General features: G+C 39.1%; 1 protein-coding gene across 1 annotated transcript in view; it reads right to left on the bottom strand.

The window, feature by feature from the left end:
* Nucleotides 1-13,727, bottom strand: part of dnai1.2 (dynein, axonemal, intermediate chain 1, paralog 2) — a 206,416-nt gene that overhangs the window by 41,497 nt on the left and 151,192 nt on the right. Inside the window, exons 17-18 of the mRNA XM_063042782.1 lie at nt 10,911-10,990; nt 9,635-9,783 (exon numbers count right to left, since the gene is read on the bottom strand). Of these exons, the coding sequence (XP_062898852.1) occupies nt 9,635-9,783; nt 10,911-10,990 (229 nt within the window). The remainder of the gene's footprint in view (nt 1-9,634; nt 9,784-10,910; nt 10,991-13,727) is intronic.

The raw sequence follows: 13,727 nt of genomic DNA, 5'->3' as shown, positions 1-13,727 counted from the left end.
CCTGTGCGTTTATGGCCCGGTACTTCCCACCGACTTGTGAGAGGCGCACCGCTTCCAGGGTCTCAGTACCTCGGGTGTCGTGTGTGTTGCCTTAGCGAACCTGTCCCTTTTTATCCCCCTGCTGGGGTATCACCTGTCCATCACTTCAAACAGTTCAGGGTTCAAAGGGGGAGCCGCTCTAGACAGCTCTCTCTCCCGTCCCTTCATTACACATCTCCAGATCGCCTGTCCATCACTTCAAACAGTTCAGGGTTCAAAGGGGGAGCCGATCTTGACAATACCCAGACTTATGGCTCCTTCATTAACACCTCCAAATGCTGCTTCATTGTGTGCCTTATCTCTCCCTCCCCTGAGGACAGGTGGCAGACCAACTGCTGATGCCTCTGGTGCTAGCCCAGGCCAGCAAACATCTTAATTTATGTGTATTCTCCTCACACTATGTTTGATTTCGAGAAAAGATGGGGTTTATTTGCTTGCTATTATCATTTGAGTTAATTGATAGATTTCCTTCACGATCTAGTTGTAAATTTTTGTATATTTTTTTGCTGGCGGTTTGATGTTTATCTTTTCTTAGAAGCTTTTTGTATAATGCATGGCTCCAGGGTTGAACACCCAATGGGTTTTTTTTCTCTCACCTTTATTTCCTTTAGTAGGGATTTTTTTCTTTTTGTCACAAAAAAGTTTTCAATCTTTTAATATGAATGTCTTTTTTTCCTCTTAAAAAAAGAAAAAGTACTTGGAACACTGTAAAGTAAATAAGGAGGTAATAGAGATAGTTCACATTACAGCAGAGGAAGTACTAGATGTCTTAAAGTTACTAAGCTTGATAAATCCCCAGGGTCTGACCAAGTGTATCAAAGAACACTGTGGGTGACTGGAGAAGAAACTGTGGGAGTCCTAGCAGCAACTACAGCTATATAGGACCCTGGTCAGACCCCACTTGGAGTACTGTGCTCAGTTCTGGTCGCCTCACTACAGGAAGGATGTGGAAACTATAGAAAGCATTCATAGGAGATTTACAAGGTTGTTGCCTGGATTGGCAAGCATGACTCATGAGAATAGGTTGAGTGAACTTGGCCTTTTCTCCTTGGAGCGACAGAGGATGAGAGGTGACCTGATTGAGGTGTATAAAATGATGAGAGGCATTGTAGATAGTCAGAGGCTTTTTCCCAGGGCTGAAATGGCTAACACAAGAGGACACAGTTTTAGGTGCTTGGAAGTAGGTACAGAGGAGATGTCAAGGGTAAGTTTTTTACGCAGAGAGTGGTGAGTGTGTGGAATGGGCTGTCGGCGATGGTGGTGGAGGCGGATACAATAGGGTCTTTTAAGAGACTCCTAGATAGGTACACAGAGATTAGAAAAATAGAGGTATATGGGAAATCTGAGGTATTTTCTAAAGTAAGTACATGTTCAGCACAGCATTGTGGGCCAAAGGGCCTGTATTGTGCTATGGGTTTTCTATGTTTCTATCTTTCTAACTTTTCCATTACTGCTAGCCATGGGTAGACTGGAGGGTATTGAAACTAGTGCCTTCACTTAAGGGCTGCAAAGAAAAACCTGGGAACTATAGACCAGTAAGTCTAACATCTGTGGTAGGTAAGTTACTGGCGAGGACTCTGAGGAAAAAGATTTACCTATATCTGAAAAGGCTGGGATTGATTAGGCTTGGCTTTGTGGATGTGAGATTATGTTTTACGAACTTGAGTATTTTGCTGATCTGACTAAAGTCGATGTGGGAAGGGCTGCAGACATAGTTTATATGGATTTCAGCAAGACTTTTGATGAAGTTACACCTGGTTATCTGGTCTGGAATTTTAGATCACATGAAACCCAAGGAGAGCTGGCTGATTTAGAATAGAATTGGAATTGGTTTATTATTTATTTAGATGTATTTAGATACAGTGAAAAGCTTGTCTTGCATATTTGTTCAGGCGCATCAAATCATGACACGGTGCATTGAGATAGAACAAGGCAAAACAATAACCATGCAGAATAAAGTTTAACAGTTACAGAGAAAGTGCAGGGCAGGTAGACAAAAGAGAGTGAGATCATAATGAGATAGATTGTGATGTCAAGAGGCCATGTTTTTATATGAAGAGATCATTTAATAGTCTTATAACTGCAGGACGCTGGGGAGTGTTGCAAAACAGAGGGACATTGGAGTACATGTACATAGTTCACTAAAAGTGGAGTCACAGGGAGACGGGGCGGGGGGGCAGTGAAGGAGACATTTGGCATGCTGGCCATTCAGGGTACTGAGTATAAAAGATGGGAGGTCATTGTGTAATTATATAGGATGCTGGTGAGGCCACACTTGGAGATTTGTGTTCAGTTTTAGTTGCCTTGCCACAGGAAAGATGTTATTAAACTGGAAAGAGTACAGAAAAGAGTGTTACGTATCCCGTAACTGGGTTGCCAAACCAGCAGAAATGGACCACTTAGTTGGAGTCTGGATTACTGGAACTAAAAAAGTTTTATTAAAGAAATAAGCAACACAGTACTCTAATCAAAAGGATATAAATGCAACAGTTTAGCAATGATAAAACACACATGTACACAGAACTAGGATAATAGGATCAATCAAGCTCTATCGCAGTCTAGGGGTAAATGATCAGTTTCAAGTAACGCAAAGTTCAGTTCAATTGAGTTCAGTTCAGTTCGCAGTAATCGCTGTTGTGCCGTTGGGGCGGGGAGAAGAAAGTGAATGAATATTCAAAACGGATTCCACACAGACCTTCGATATTCCTCGCAGTTAGCTTTCGGGCAAGCCCTTTGTAATGTCTTCTGAGGTCACCGACTGTGACCCCTCCGTTCCAGATACGATCGTTCTTCTGCAGTGAACCCGGCACCCAGGCAAGGGCGGACACACACATCAGGTTCCCGCCGACCCGTACCTTTCTACCCTTTCTATGGCTGGTCCCGCGACCAGACCTCAAAAACTCGCACCAACTTGTGGGGGCACACCGCTTCCAGGGTCTCGTTACCTCATGGAGTCGTGTGTCTGTTGCCTTAGCGAACCTGTCCCTTTTTATCCCCCTGCTGGGGTATCGCCTGTCCATCAAACTTCAAACAGTTCAGGGTTCAAAGCCACCGGTCTCTGACAATACTCGGAACCGTGTCTCCTTTCGGTAATCTCTCTTGTCTCTCTCTTATTAGCACCTTGATGTTCCCCCATTGTCCTCTTATCGGCATCAATCTTCTGATAACTGGTTCTTTTGTCACAAGAGTTACAAGGATTTTGCCAGGTTTTGAGGGGCTGAGAAGGAGAGATCAGGCAGGATAGCACATAATTCCTTGGAGCAAAGGAGACTGACAGGCAATTTTATCGATGAATATAAGATCATGACAGGCATAGATAATGTGAATGGAGAGAGTTGGTAGACCGCCAGACGGAGTGGACGGAGCGAGGGTACAAGGGTCGGCTTTGCTCAGAGGAGGTCGATGGGGAACCAGTGGACTGAACCGTGAGCTTCAACGTTGTGCATTAGACTGTTTCATGAGAATGGGCCCTTTTCTCTTTTTTGTTTCTTTACTCACCATATAGTCAAATCAAGAATTATAAAGCACAATCGTTTAATCGCATATTGTGTACTCTTTTTTATTTCACAGTACTGATTTGTAACAGGGGACACATCGCGCAGCACTCACCCAAACAAAATTTCTTAAGTTTGGTCGGGCCAAGGGCTGTCTTCTCCTAGATTGAGCTGCTAGCCGAACTGAGAGTTGTATCCATAATGCAAACTTTTTTTCTCCATTAAATCTCATGTTATAAGTGGAAGTTCTTTCCTACAGAATGTTTTTTTCTCAACAGTAAACCCAACCCCCTAGCTGCACGGTCTCTAGGCAAGGGATTTATGATTGTACTGTAGGCAGAAAAGGTTATTGTTTTGAGTAATTATAAATGTTATATTGTTTGATAAAGTATCACTACAATTATCAATAGAAGAGATTGCCTTGTTGCACTTGATCTCTTAAGTGATCTTTCATTGTGAACCGACAGCCTGTGATTGTTTCCTTGGTAAACAAATTCATTTAATTGTATACAGTTATATTCATACATCTGTCCCATATAAATTCTGTAAGTGAAATTTTACTCTATCTCTCAAATTTTTGGGTAATGATTTGTGAATACTGTGAAGGTTAAAGTCTGTTACCTAAACTGTTGTAGTGTAGGTATGCACTACTTAACAAAAATCAATGGTCTTAGCACCAGTTAGTGTGATACCCCACTGGTTTACAGACTTCTAATAAAAAGAACAATCCTCCAGTACTACCTTTGCTTCCTATCACCAAAGCAATTTTAGATTCAGTTTGCCACAACACCTTGGATCCCACGTATTGTAACATACTGGATCAACCTACCATGGAGAATCTTGTCAAAGCCTCACTAAAGTCCATGTTTATCATGACTTCTGCCTTGCACTAATCAAGTATCTGTGTAACTTTCCTGGGAAAAAATACTCAGAATTGTGAGGCAGCATTTCCCATATATAGGTTTCCCCTGTTATCCGAAGGTAGAGCGTTCCTATGAAATGGTTCGTAAGCCAGAATGTCGTAAAGTGAATAAGCAATTATCATTTATTAATTGGGAAAAAGTTTTGAACATTCACAGACCCAAAAATAACCAACAAAATCATGCCAAATAACACATAAAACATAAAATAACAGTAACATATAGTAAAAGCAGGAATGATATGATAAATACACAGCCTATATAAAGTAGAAATACTTTTCTGTAGCACTGTCTAGCGCAGCAAAAATCTCGTGGAAGCGCTCTTGGCAAAAACACAGCACAAGCACACTCGGCAGAAACACTCTCCAGTAACCTTGAAGCTATGAAGCTGCAAAATCATACCAAATAACACATAAAAATACACAGCCTATAAAGTAGAAGTAATGTATGTACAGTGTAATTTCACTTACCAGAATCGGGAAGACTCCAATAAATTGCAGTTTCGTCATAGTTAAACACTTGCTTATATGAATAACCACCTGACGCAATCGGCAATCGCCTCTGATCTGGGCTGACATTTATGTGCCGGGCGGCACCTAATTAATTAGCTTGTTTATTTTGGCTTTTTTCTTAAAGATGTGCTGGGTGCGTTCCGACTACCGCTGCACCCTTACATTCTTCGCGGCAATGTATCGGTCCGCGGCCCGGAGGTTGGGGACCACTGCTTAAACTATGAAGCTGTCCCTCGCCTCAGAAACCGATCAAACCAACATAACTACCTTTAAATTCCACTTTCGCAAGACTTTCATCACCATCGTCCAGTGCTTTCTGTTTTAGCTTATTAAAAAGACTGACAAATTTCTCCATAAGTATAAGAAAACTCAACGGAACACCACACTTTGTACACCGATCAATCCACTCAAACAACAGATTTTCTATTTTATCCATTATTCGATACTGACTAAAAGAGACCACTTTGCTACAATCAGAACCAACATTAACATCGGCAGCTTTCAAAATTCTTTTTATCTGCGTATAAATAGTGCGAATGGTGGACACAGGCAAGTTCAAGTCGCGGACAATGTCCTTACTTCGTTCACCACGATCAAAACGCTTAATTATGTCTAACTTTACGCTAAATATAACACCCTTACGAGCTTTTTAAAGCTTTTCTGATACCTTAGAACTCATCTTGCTAACGGATGCACAAAATAAATTGAGATAAAGCACATGTTTAAGCAATGCCGGCTAGAATTCAGTTCCGGGGGAGGAGATTGGCTGTTTGGGTGCACGCTACCTCTTTTGTAACAGTGAAAACACCTTCTGTTAGCGAAAACAGGTAACTAATGTAGGTCTTTCATAACAGCGAGGTGCCGTAAAGTGAACGTTCGGAAAATGGGGGCCAACTGTACTGTATAAAACCACGATAGTTCCCTCCAATCATCTCCAAACTGCCGACTTTAGGGTCACTAGCCTGTACATCCCTGGCTCATCTCTATCATCCTTCTTGAATTGCATTGAGATCCTGAAGAGAAATATAGAACACTATTTCAACTTCAAAATCAAATGCAAAGCATCTGCAGACTATTAAGTAGAACAATAGACTTTAAATAAACTTTTGACGTGGTGAGGCATTTTATCTGACTGATAGTCTTCTCACACAACGTTTATTTAACCATATCTATAATAAATTGTGTCATCTACCTTAGAGCATTTCACTGAAACATTGTCAGTTACAGGATGAAAAATTAACAATTATTTTTGGGAACAATATATATTTAGTAGCTTGAACTGCAGAACAAATGGAATAACAGTAAAGGTCTATAAGACCACAATGAGATGAAAATGAATATGATAAAAGATAAAGCAAAGATAACATTTTCCAGTAATAAGGACATATCAATAAAAACTGGCATGAGAACTAGAAAAAACTTTAAATGCCCTGCAGCGAATATTATTGAAGATCCTGCATCAGAAACAGTAAAAACATGAATGACTATCATTACTGCATGACTGGCAAAGTCAAAAATTAAATCTAAATCAGTAGCAACAACAGAAGGGAATTGAATGTCAATCACTGTCACCCTCACACCTCTCTGCAGTTATGTAGTTGGACACTAAGTAAGAGATTGAAAGACAGAGTCAAAATCTTTAAGATATGGTGCTTCAATTCAACATGTATCCTTCAAATGCTCACAAAATAAATTTATTAGTGGAATAGCAAACCAGGTCAATAGTCAACAAATATGAAATCCCAATCAGAATTTTTTTTAAATGCTACGAGTTTCACACATAATCATTACCAATATATCCGTCTGGTTTCTTCAACATAAAGGCTAAGACTTTAAACAAGCTTGATCACTAATATTCAACATTACCTAGAATTAAAATTGACATTATAAAACTGGAAAAAAAGATTAGAATGAGTGGAGAAAGTGGCATCAAATGTGTCCTAAGGATCTAACCAGCCTTTGGATTTAATCGACTTGACTTCTTCTTCGTATTAGAACAGCAAAATAGTGACATACTATCACAAATATAGCCTGTTGACTTAGTGATGATTGGATTGATTCCACATTATTGATAAGAAATAGAAACAAAAATGTTTAAAGCAGGGGTTCCCAACATTTTCTATGCCATGGACCCCTACCATTAACTGAGAGGTCTGTGGACCCCAGTTCCCAACTTCTGGTTTAAAGCATACTTAGCTATATTTTCTAGAAAATATTATTTTCTTATAACAGAAAGCACTCACAATAGTATATTTAACATAACATCTCCACTAGATTATGTTTCATTACTTTTGCGATGTATTATTCAGTGACATATTCTCATTGCTGTGAAGGGGGTATAATACATTAATATTGCTATATTTTAGATTATTTTAGCTAGGGCTTCTCTCTTTGGAGCAAACAAAGATAAGGGGTGACTTGCAGTGATTGGAGGAAAGCATAGGGAGGATATCAAAGATAAGTATTTACACAAAGATTGGTAGGTACGTGGAATGCACTAGCAGGGGTCATAGTAGAGACGAGTACATTGGGAGTATTTAAGAGACTCTTACATGGACAAAAGAAAAATGGAGGTTTATGTGCCGGGGCGGGGAGTGGAAAGTTAGGTTGATTTTACAGTAGGTTAAAAAGTTGACACAACATTTTGTACCGTAGGGTCTGTAATATGCTGTACTGTTCTGTGTTCTATTTCAGCTCAGTAGCACCTCAGCAGATGAGAGTGAAGAACATATTTGAGACTTATTCTTTCTCTCATGGACATGAATGTTCCCTCCCTCTCCTTGAGCATTCACTTGGAATCAATGATGACTTCACCCCACCTTTAGGGGTTCTTCTGCAATTACTGAATCCTGTGGAGGATTTGCAGACAGAAGGCAATTGAAGGGGTAATTGAATGGGTAGTTTGGGATATGATATGTTCCTTCTCCTTCTTGTGCATGATGTCTGTCTTACTCTGTAGATTCATAGAGCCCTACATCACAGAAATGCATCCTTTAGTCCAATTGGTCTATGCTGACCAATATTGCCATCTAAGCTCATCCCATTTGCCCACATTTGGCTCATACCCTTCCAAATCCTTCCCATCTATACACCTGTCCAAGTACATCTTACATTTTAGTAGTGACTGAAAAGGCTCAGCAACTTCTCAAATGATCCTACATCTTACGTTGTATTGGGTCAATAATTTCTGTAAGTCAGTGAAGATATTATATTTTAATCAGACTTTGAGAACATTTTTCAAGCATATTCTGTGTTCTATAAATCTCTTCTCTAATGAAACTCAAAGGGGAGCACATTTGGAGCTGGTTGAAAGAACCAGAAGCCTTGATATAGGGGGGAGGGGAGTTGGAAGAGGATAGTGACATTGTCTATTGTGCCAATAGGTTTATAGGATCTCGTAGCAACAGGTTTGGTGGCATTTCCCTGTGCTTGGCAGAATGTTCATAACACTAGATTGGGGTTCAGGGAAAGATCACTGCCACTAAGAAAACCATGAATCAGGTGTGAAAATGAAAGCCAAGTGATTGCATGTCTTAAAACGGAGATATTATTGGAAGTTTTCTTGTCATCAGTCTTGGAAGCAGTCCCAATTTCCATCTCTCTCCTCTGACACCCCCCTCCTTTTCTGCTTCCTTCCACTCATTCTACCTCTACCCATATCTTTATCCTCATTTCCACACAAGATGCCATAGAGAGAGTCCTTTAACAGTGGATACCCGCTTTGCAGAGAGCCGGACAAAAAATGAGATTATAGCTGCAAGCACAGTAAATAGTTATTAATTATAAATACCAAGTTGATTTTAGTGGTTTAAATGGGAGAAAACCATAACAAATTCTAAAAGTAAGAATGTTCCAATTCAGTACTTTTTTGGTGATATCCTATTTGGCATTATTTTATTTTATTTGGAGAATCAGCACGATACTATACACTTCCGAACTAATGAGCCCGTGTCACCCAATTACACCCATGTGACTAATTAACCCGCAAGTGTTTGGGATGTGGGAGGAACCCTGAGACATCATGGGGAGAATGTACCATGGCGCCCAAAAAATATAATGCCCTCTCATGCATGAAAACTGGGTGAAATGCAGTTTTTAGCTCTTTGTTCTTCAACACACAAGAGTACAATGAAGTATCTCTTAATTTCTCCAAATAAGTTGCTGTGACTAGTACCACCATAAAGACTTCTAGTCAAACAACAGCTACAATGTAAGATCTAAGTAAACATGTCTTCATTGTGATGTTATAAGGGAACCAGAAAAGCACAAGTTTACACTGTCAAATCTCTTCGCAGAATGTAAGACTGTAAGTCAATTCTCTCATTATCTCGTGAACATTTCCAGTATTATCCACCTGAAAGCTGTTAATTCAACAAAAAAACCCACAGTGGAACTTTGGAACACAGATTACCTGTTTTACTTATTACTTTAGTATTATCATTAATATTAAAGTGGAATAAATATTATACGTGAAATTTATGATGATAGGCAGCAAAATAAAATATAAATCCAACACACAAGTGGATTTATTTTTGCTTTCGAAACTCACTTTGGATTCACTTACGCAAGACTTGTTAAATCCAGTATGTGATATTACATTGATCTACCTCGATATGTCTACACGATATATGTCGAACAATTCAAGACATCCTCCTCAGTTTTCACTTACTTTATATTGTGATCCCAAATCTTCACAGTCCAATCTGAACTGCAGGAAATGAAGACATCTGGATGAAAGGTATTCCAATGCAATGCATCCACTGCCATATGATGAGCATCATATGTTGCCAGAAATTCACTTGAATAGGCCTTAGAGCACTAAAAGTTAAAACAATACCAATCTTACCTTCTGCAGAATAACTAAAACAACACTGTCATCTTGTTCTATTCACACTATTTAAAATAGTTAAGTGGAAAAATAATTACAAATTAATTTCAAGGATAGCTTGATAGGATGTTTGTTTTGTGCATGCTAGTCACAAAAAAGTGCATTCTCTTCAGTAATTGTAGTGTATTATGCTTTTATGCAATTCACAATGTTGTACTTGCAAATGCTCATATGATTAATCAAAACTAATCTATTACAGGGCTTTATCTTCCCATTGTTTGTGCCTGACTCTGTATAATAGGATGGAAAAACATTAAGATTATATTCCCCGATTGACTGGGTTGGAGGGCTGTGTGTGTGTGTGTGTGTGTGTGTGTGTGTGTGTGTGTGAGAGAGAGAGAGAGGGTGAGTGGGTGGATGGGAGAGTGGGAGAGTGGGAAATGGACTTGTTTTGTTGCTGTTGTTGCTGCTGCTTTGTGTTGTTCTGCTGTACGTAGCTGGCATGCTATGTTGGCACTGGAATCTGAATTGGTATCTGATTCTGACAATTGCCTGCACATTTTCAATTTGTACTCTGGTGCCCAAGACCAAATCAGTTACTACATACAGTATACAGTGAACAGTAATCTCATTAACAATTCTTTCTTGCCTTTTGTTAGATTAAATAGGAATCTGCAACTACTAAAAAGAATTAAAGTGTTGAAAATCAGAAATAAGAACAAAATGTTGGAAACATTGACAAAAGGTTATTGAGCTGATATACTAATCCTGCTTCTCTTTCTACAGATGCTGTTTCACCTGCTGAATATTTTCATTATTTTCCATCTTTATTCCAAATTCTGTTTCCAGTCTTGTAAATTACTTGTCAATCATTTTCCAGTTATTTTCTCATCTTAGCTATGAGTCTCATTTGGAGAGCTTTTCATAGTTATGTATATACATCACACCATTTTCAATACAGCCACACCATTCAGTTAACATTCACTCAATCATGCAGTCCTTTTGTTTTGGTCGTTTCAACCTTTGAAAATACCACATCTGATTCACAAGTTACACATTGTTATGCACTGAATTCTAATATGCAGCTTGCCATTTTGACAGTCTTTGATGATTTTACCTTGTGTATTTTTCCTTCTTCAGTACCAACCAGAAACACGTTTGTTTTCTGTCTATGGAAGTCAAAGGATGTTCCACAACCTAGTTTGAATACACAAAATATGAAGAATTATTGTTTACAACTTCTAAGATTTTTTCCATACTGATTCCCGTATGCTGTAAAAAATATTTTCATTGACTTACATAAAGACAGTTTACACGGATAGTTCCCCAGCAGATACATATGATTTTAAGATTCAATTTTATATTGCATTATATTTGTGCTGTGAAGTTCTGAAAATAAAGACGTGTTAACTGCAAAGAGATCAAGAATGCAGTAGGGGCTTCCTGGATGGCATGGCCAATAATATTCTATGTTGCAAGGTAGATAACGAGGAGGCAAGAAACTGCCATGGGCATGGTGGGATGTAAGAGCTGTTTCCATATTGTATGACTGTGACTTTAAAACAATTAGGAATATAAATTTGGTTTGCTTCTTAATGAAATAATTCTGAGGCAAGAATGGTTGCTGGTCTTCAGGAAATAAGATGTTAGCAGAATGGAGAGGGTTGGACAAGGAGAGGAGTGTCACATCATTTATGTAGATGTAGTTTTTGAATGACGACCATATGTTCTTCCACCCTTCCACAACATAGAGAAGGTAGGCATTCTCCACATTTCAATTTAGAGTTCAGATTTCTTACAAGATTTTGTAATTGATACAGAAATGTTTGCTGTTTTTTGAAAGAATGCCTTTAACTGGAGATGTTGTCTTGTTTCAATGCTTTTTCACATTTTCAAGAAAGCGTATGTGCCTGGAAATACAATGACATAATACTTTTGCTCTCATTGTTCTATGATTGAAAAATTATATTTTCTTAGAGTGAGCCATGATAACAACTGTTTCTTGATTATGTAGTGTAACTCTGGAAATTCAACCAAGCATTTAGGTGAGATTCACTCTTAAATGACAGATGCAATTTCATTTGAGTTTCATAGAAGTTGACATTATTCCCCATTCAGCACTGCTTTTAGAATACTGCAGAAGAATTCAGTCCAAGTTATTTTGTCACTCTTATGAATATGTTCAAAATGCTCTGCAGGATTAGGATTTCACACTGCAAGGTAATTTCTCACAAATTTTATCCTTTGGCGTCGACTAACCTTGAAAACAAGCATGGCATTTTGCCATAAGTATGCCAAATAAAGTAACCTACTTTCCCTATTTTCTTAATATAGGGCCCGTTGACAGAATCCGTTTGAAGGTTGGATTAGATTTCACAAGAAGCTAACTTTCTATTACTCTCAAAATATGAAGTTAGCCATTTCAGAACAGGGATAGAAGAAATCTCTTCACACAGGGGAGATAAGCCTTTGGATCTTACTACGCAAAGCAACCACTGAGGCTCAGGCATAGATTATATTCAAGATAGATATTGATAGAATCAATTTTTAGATATTAAAGGAATCAAAGCGTGATGAGACGAGTGCAGAAATGTGGTACAGAGATGAAAGAGCAGCCAAAGTCATTAAATGACAGACTAGGCATGATCACAAAGTGGTTTTATCTCAAACAATAACGATGCGGCCTACAGGAAAGAAGCCATCTCTCTGACACAGTGGTGTCAAGGAAACAACCTCTCCCTCAATGTCACAAAAACAAAGGAGCTGGTTGTGGATTATAGGAGGAATGGAGACAGGCTAACCCCTATTGACATCAATGGATCGGGGATTGAGAGGGTGAACTGCTTCAAGTTCCTGGCATCCACATCATCGAGGACCTCATGTAGTCTGTGCACACCAGCTGTGTGGTGAAAAAGGCACAACAGCGCCTCTTTCACCTCAGACAGTTGAGGAAACTTGGTATGGGCCCCCAAATCCGAAGAACTTTCTACAGGGGCACAATTGAGAGCATCCTGACTGGCTGCATCACTGCCTGGTATGGGAACTGTAGCTCCCTTAATCGCAGGACTCTGGAGAGAGTGGTGTGGACAGCCCAGCGCATCTGTAGTTGTGAAGTTCCCATGATTCAGGACATCTACAAGGACAGGTGTGCAAAAAGGGCCCGTAGGAACACTGGGGACCCAAGCCATCCCAACCACAATCTATTCCAGCTACTACCATCCAGGTATCAGTACCGTAGCATAAAAGCTAGGACCAACAGTTCAGGGACAGCTTCTTCCACCAGGCCATCAGACTGATGAACTCACACTGACTTGAGTGTATTCTATATTACATTGACTGTTCTATTTATTATAAATTATTATAAATTACTATGATTGCAAATTGCACATTTAGATGGAGATGTAACGTAAAGACTTTTACTCATCATGTATGTGAAGGATGTAAGAAATAAAGTCAAGTCAAATTTACATTCACAGAATAGCCTTCATAGATTCAATTTCTCAACTGAGATGTGATTATATAGAAGAGTGAGATGGATTCTGAAGAGGCATACTCAAGTGAACTTCACAGTTTTTTTTTGCAATCTGGATAAAGGATGAGATAGCAGATTCATGACCCACTTGAACATTTACCCAGACTGACACTGTTTGAGGAATTGTCTTTCTGATGGGACATAAAACAATGGATCAAGTTCAAGGACCACTGTGTCCTGGCAAACACACTTTTCTCAACTAACCAAGGGGAACACTGAATTTAGTCATTATTTCATCGATTTTTGTGAGATCTTGGTGTACAAAAACTGGCTGCTACAAATCCCTACCACTTTATTAGCTGTAAAATTATATTGTAAAATCCACCATGCACAAACAAAATGTACAGCCCCTACCCCATTGACAGAGGTTTTCTTTTGCCCCACATTTCGTAGACCTTTTAA

Source organism: Mobula hypostoma, chromosome 3, assembly GCF_963921235.1.
Source record: "Mobula hypostoma chromosome 3, sMobHyp1.1, whole genome shotgun sequence".
Classification (NCBI taxonomy): domain Eukaryota; kingdom Metazoa; phylum Chordata; class Chondrichthyes; order Myliobatiformes; family Myliobatidae; genus Mobula; species Mobula hypostoma.
This window is presented reverse-complemented; position numbering and strand designations above follow the sequence as displayed.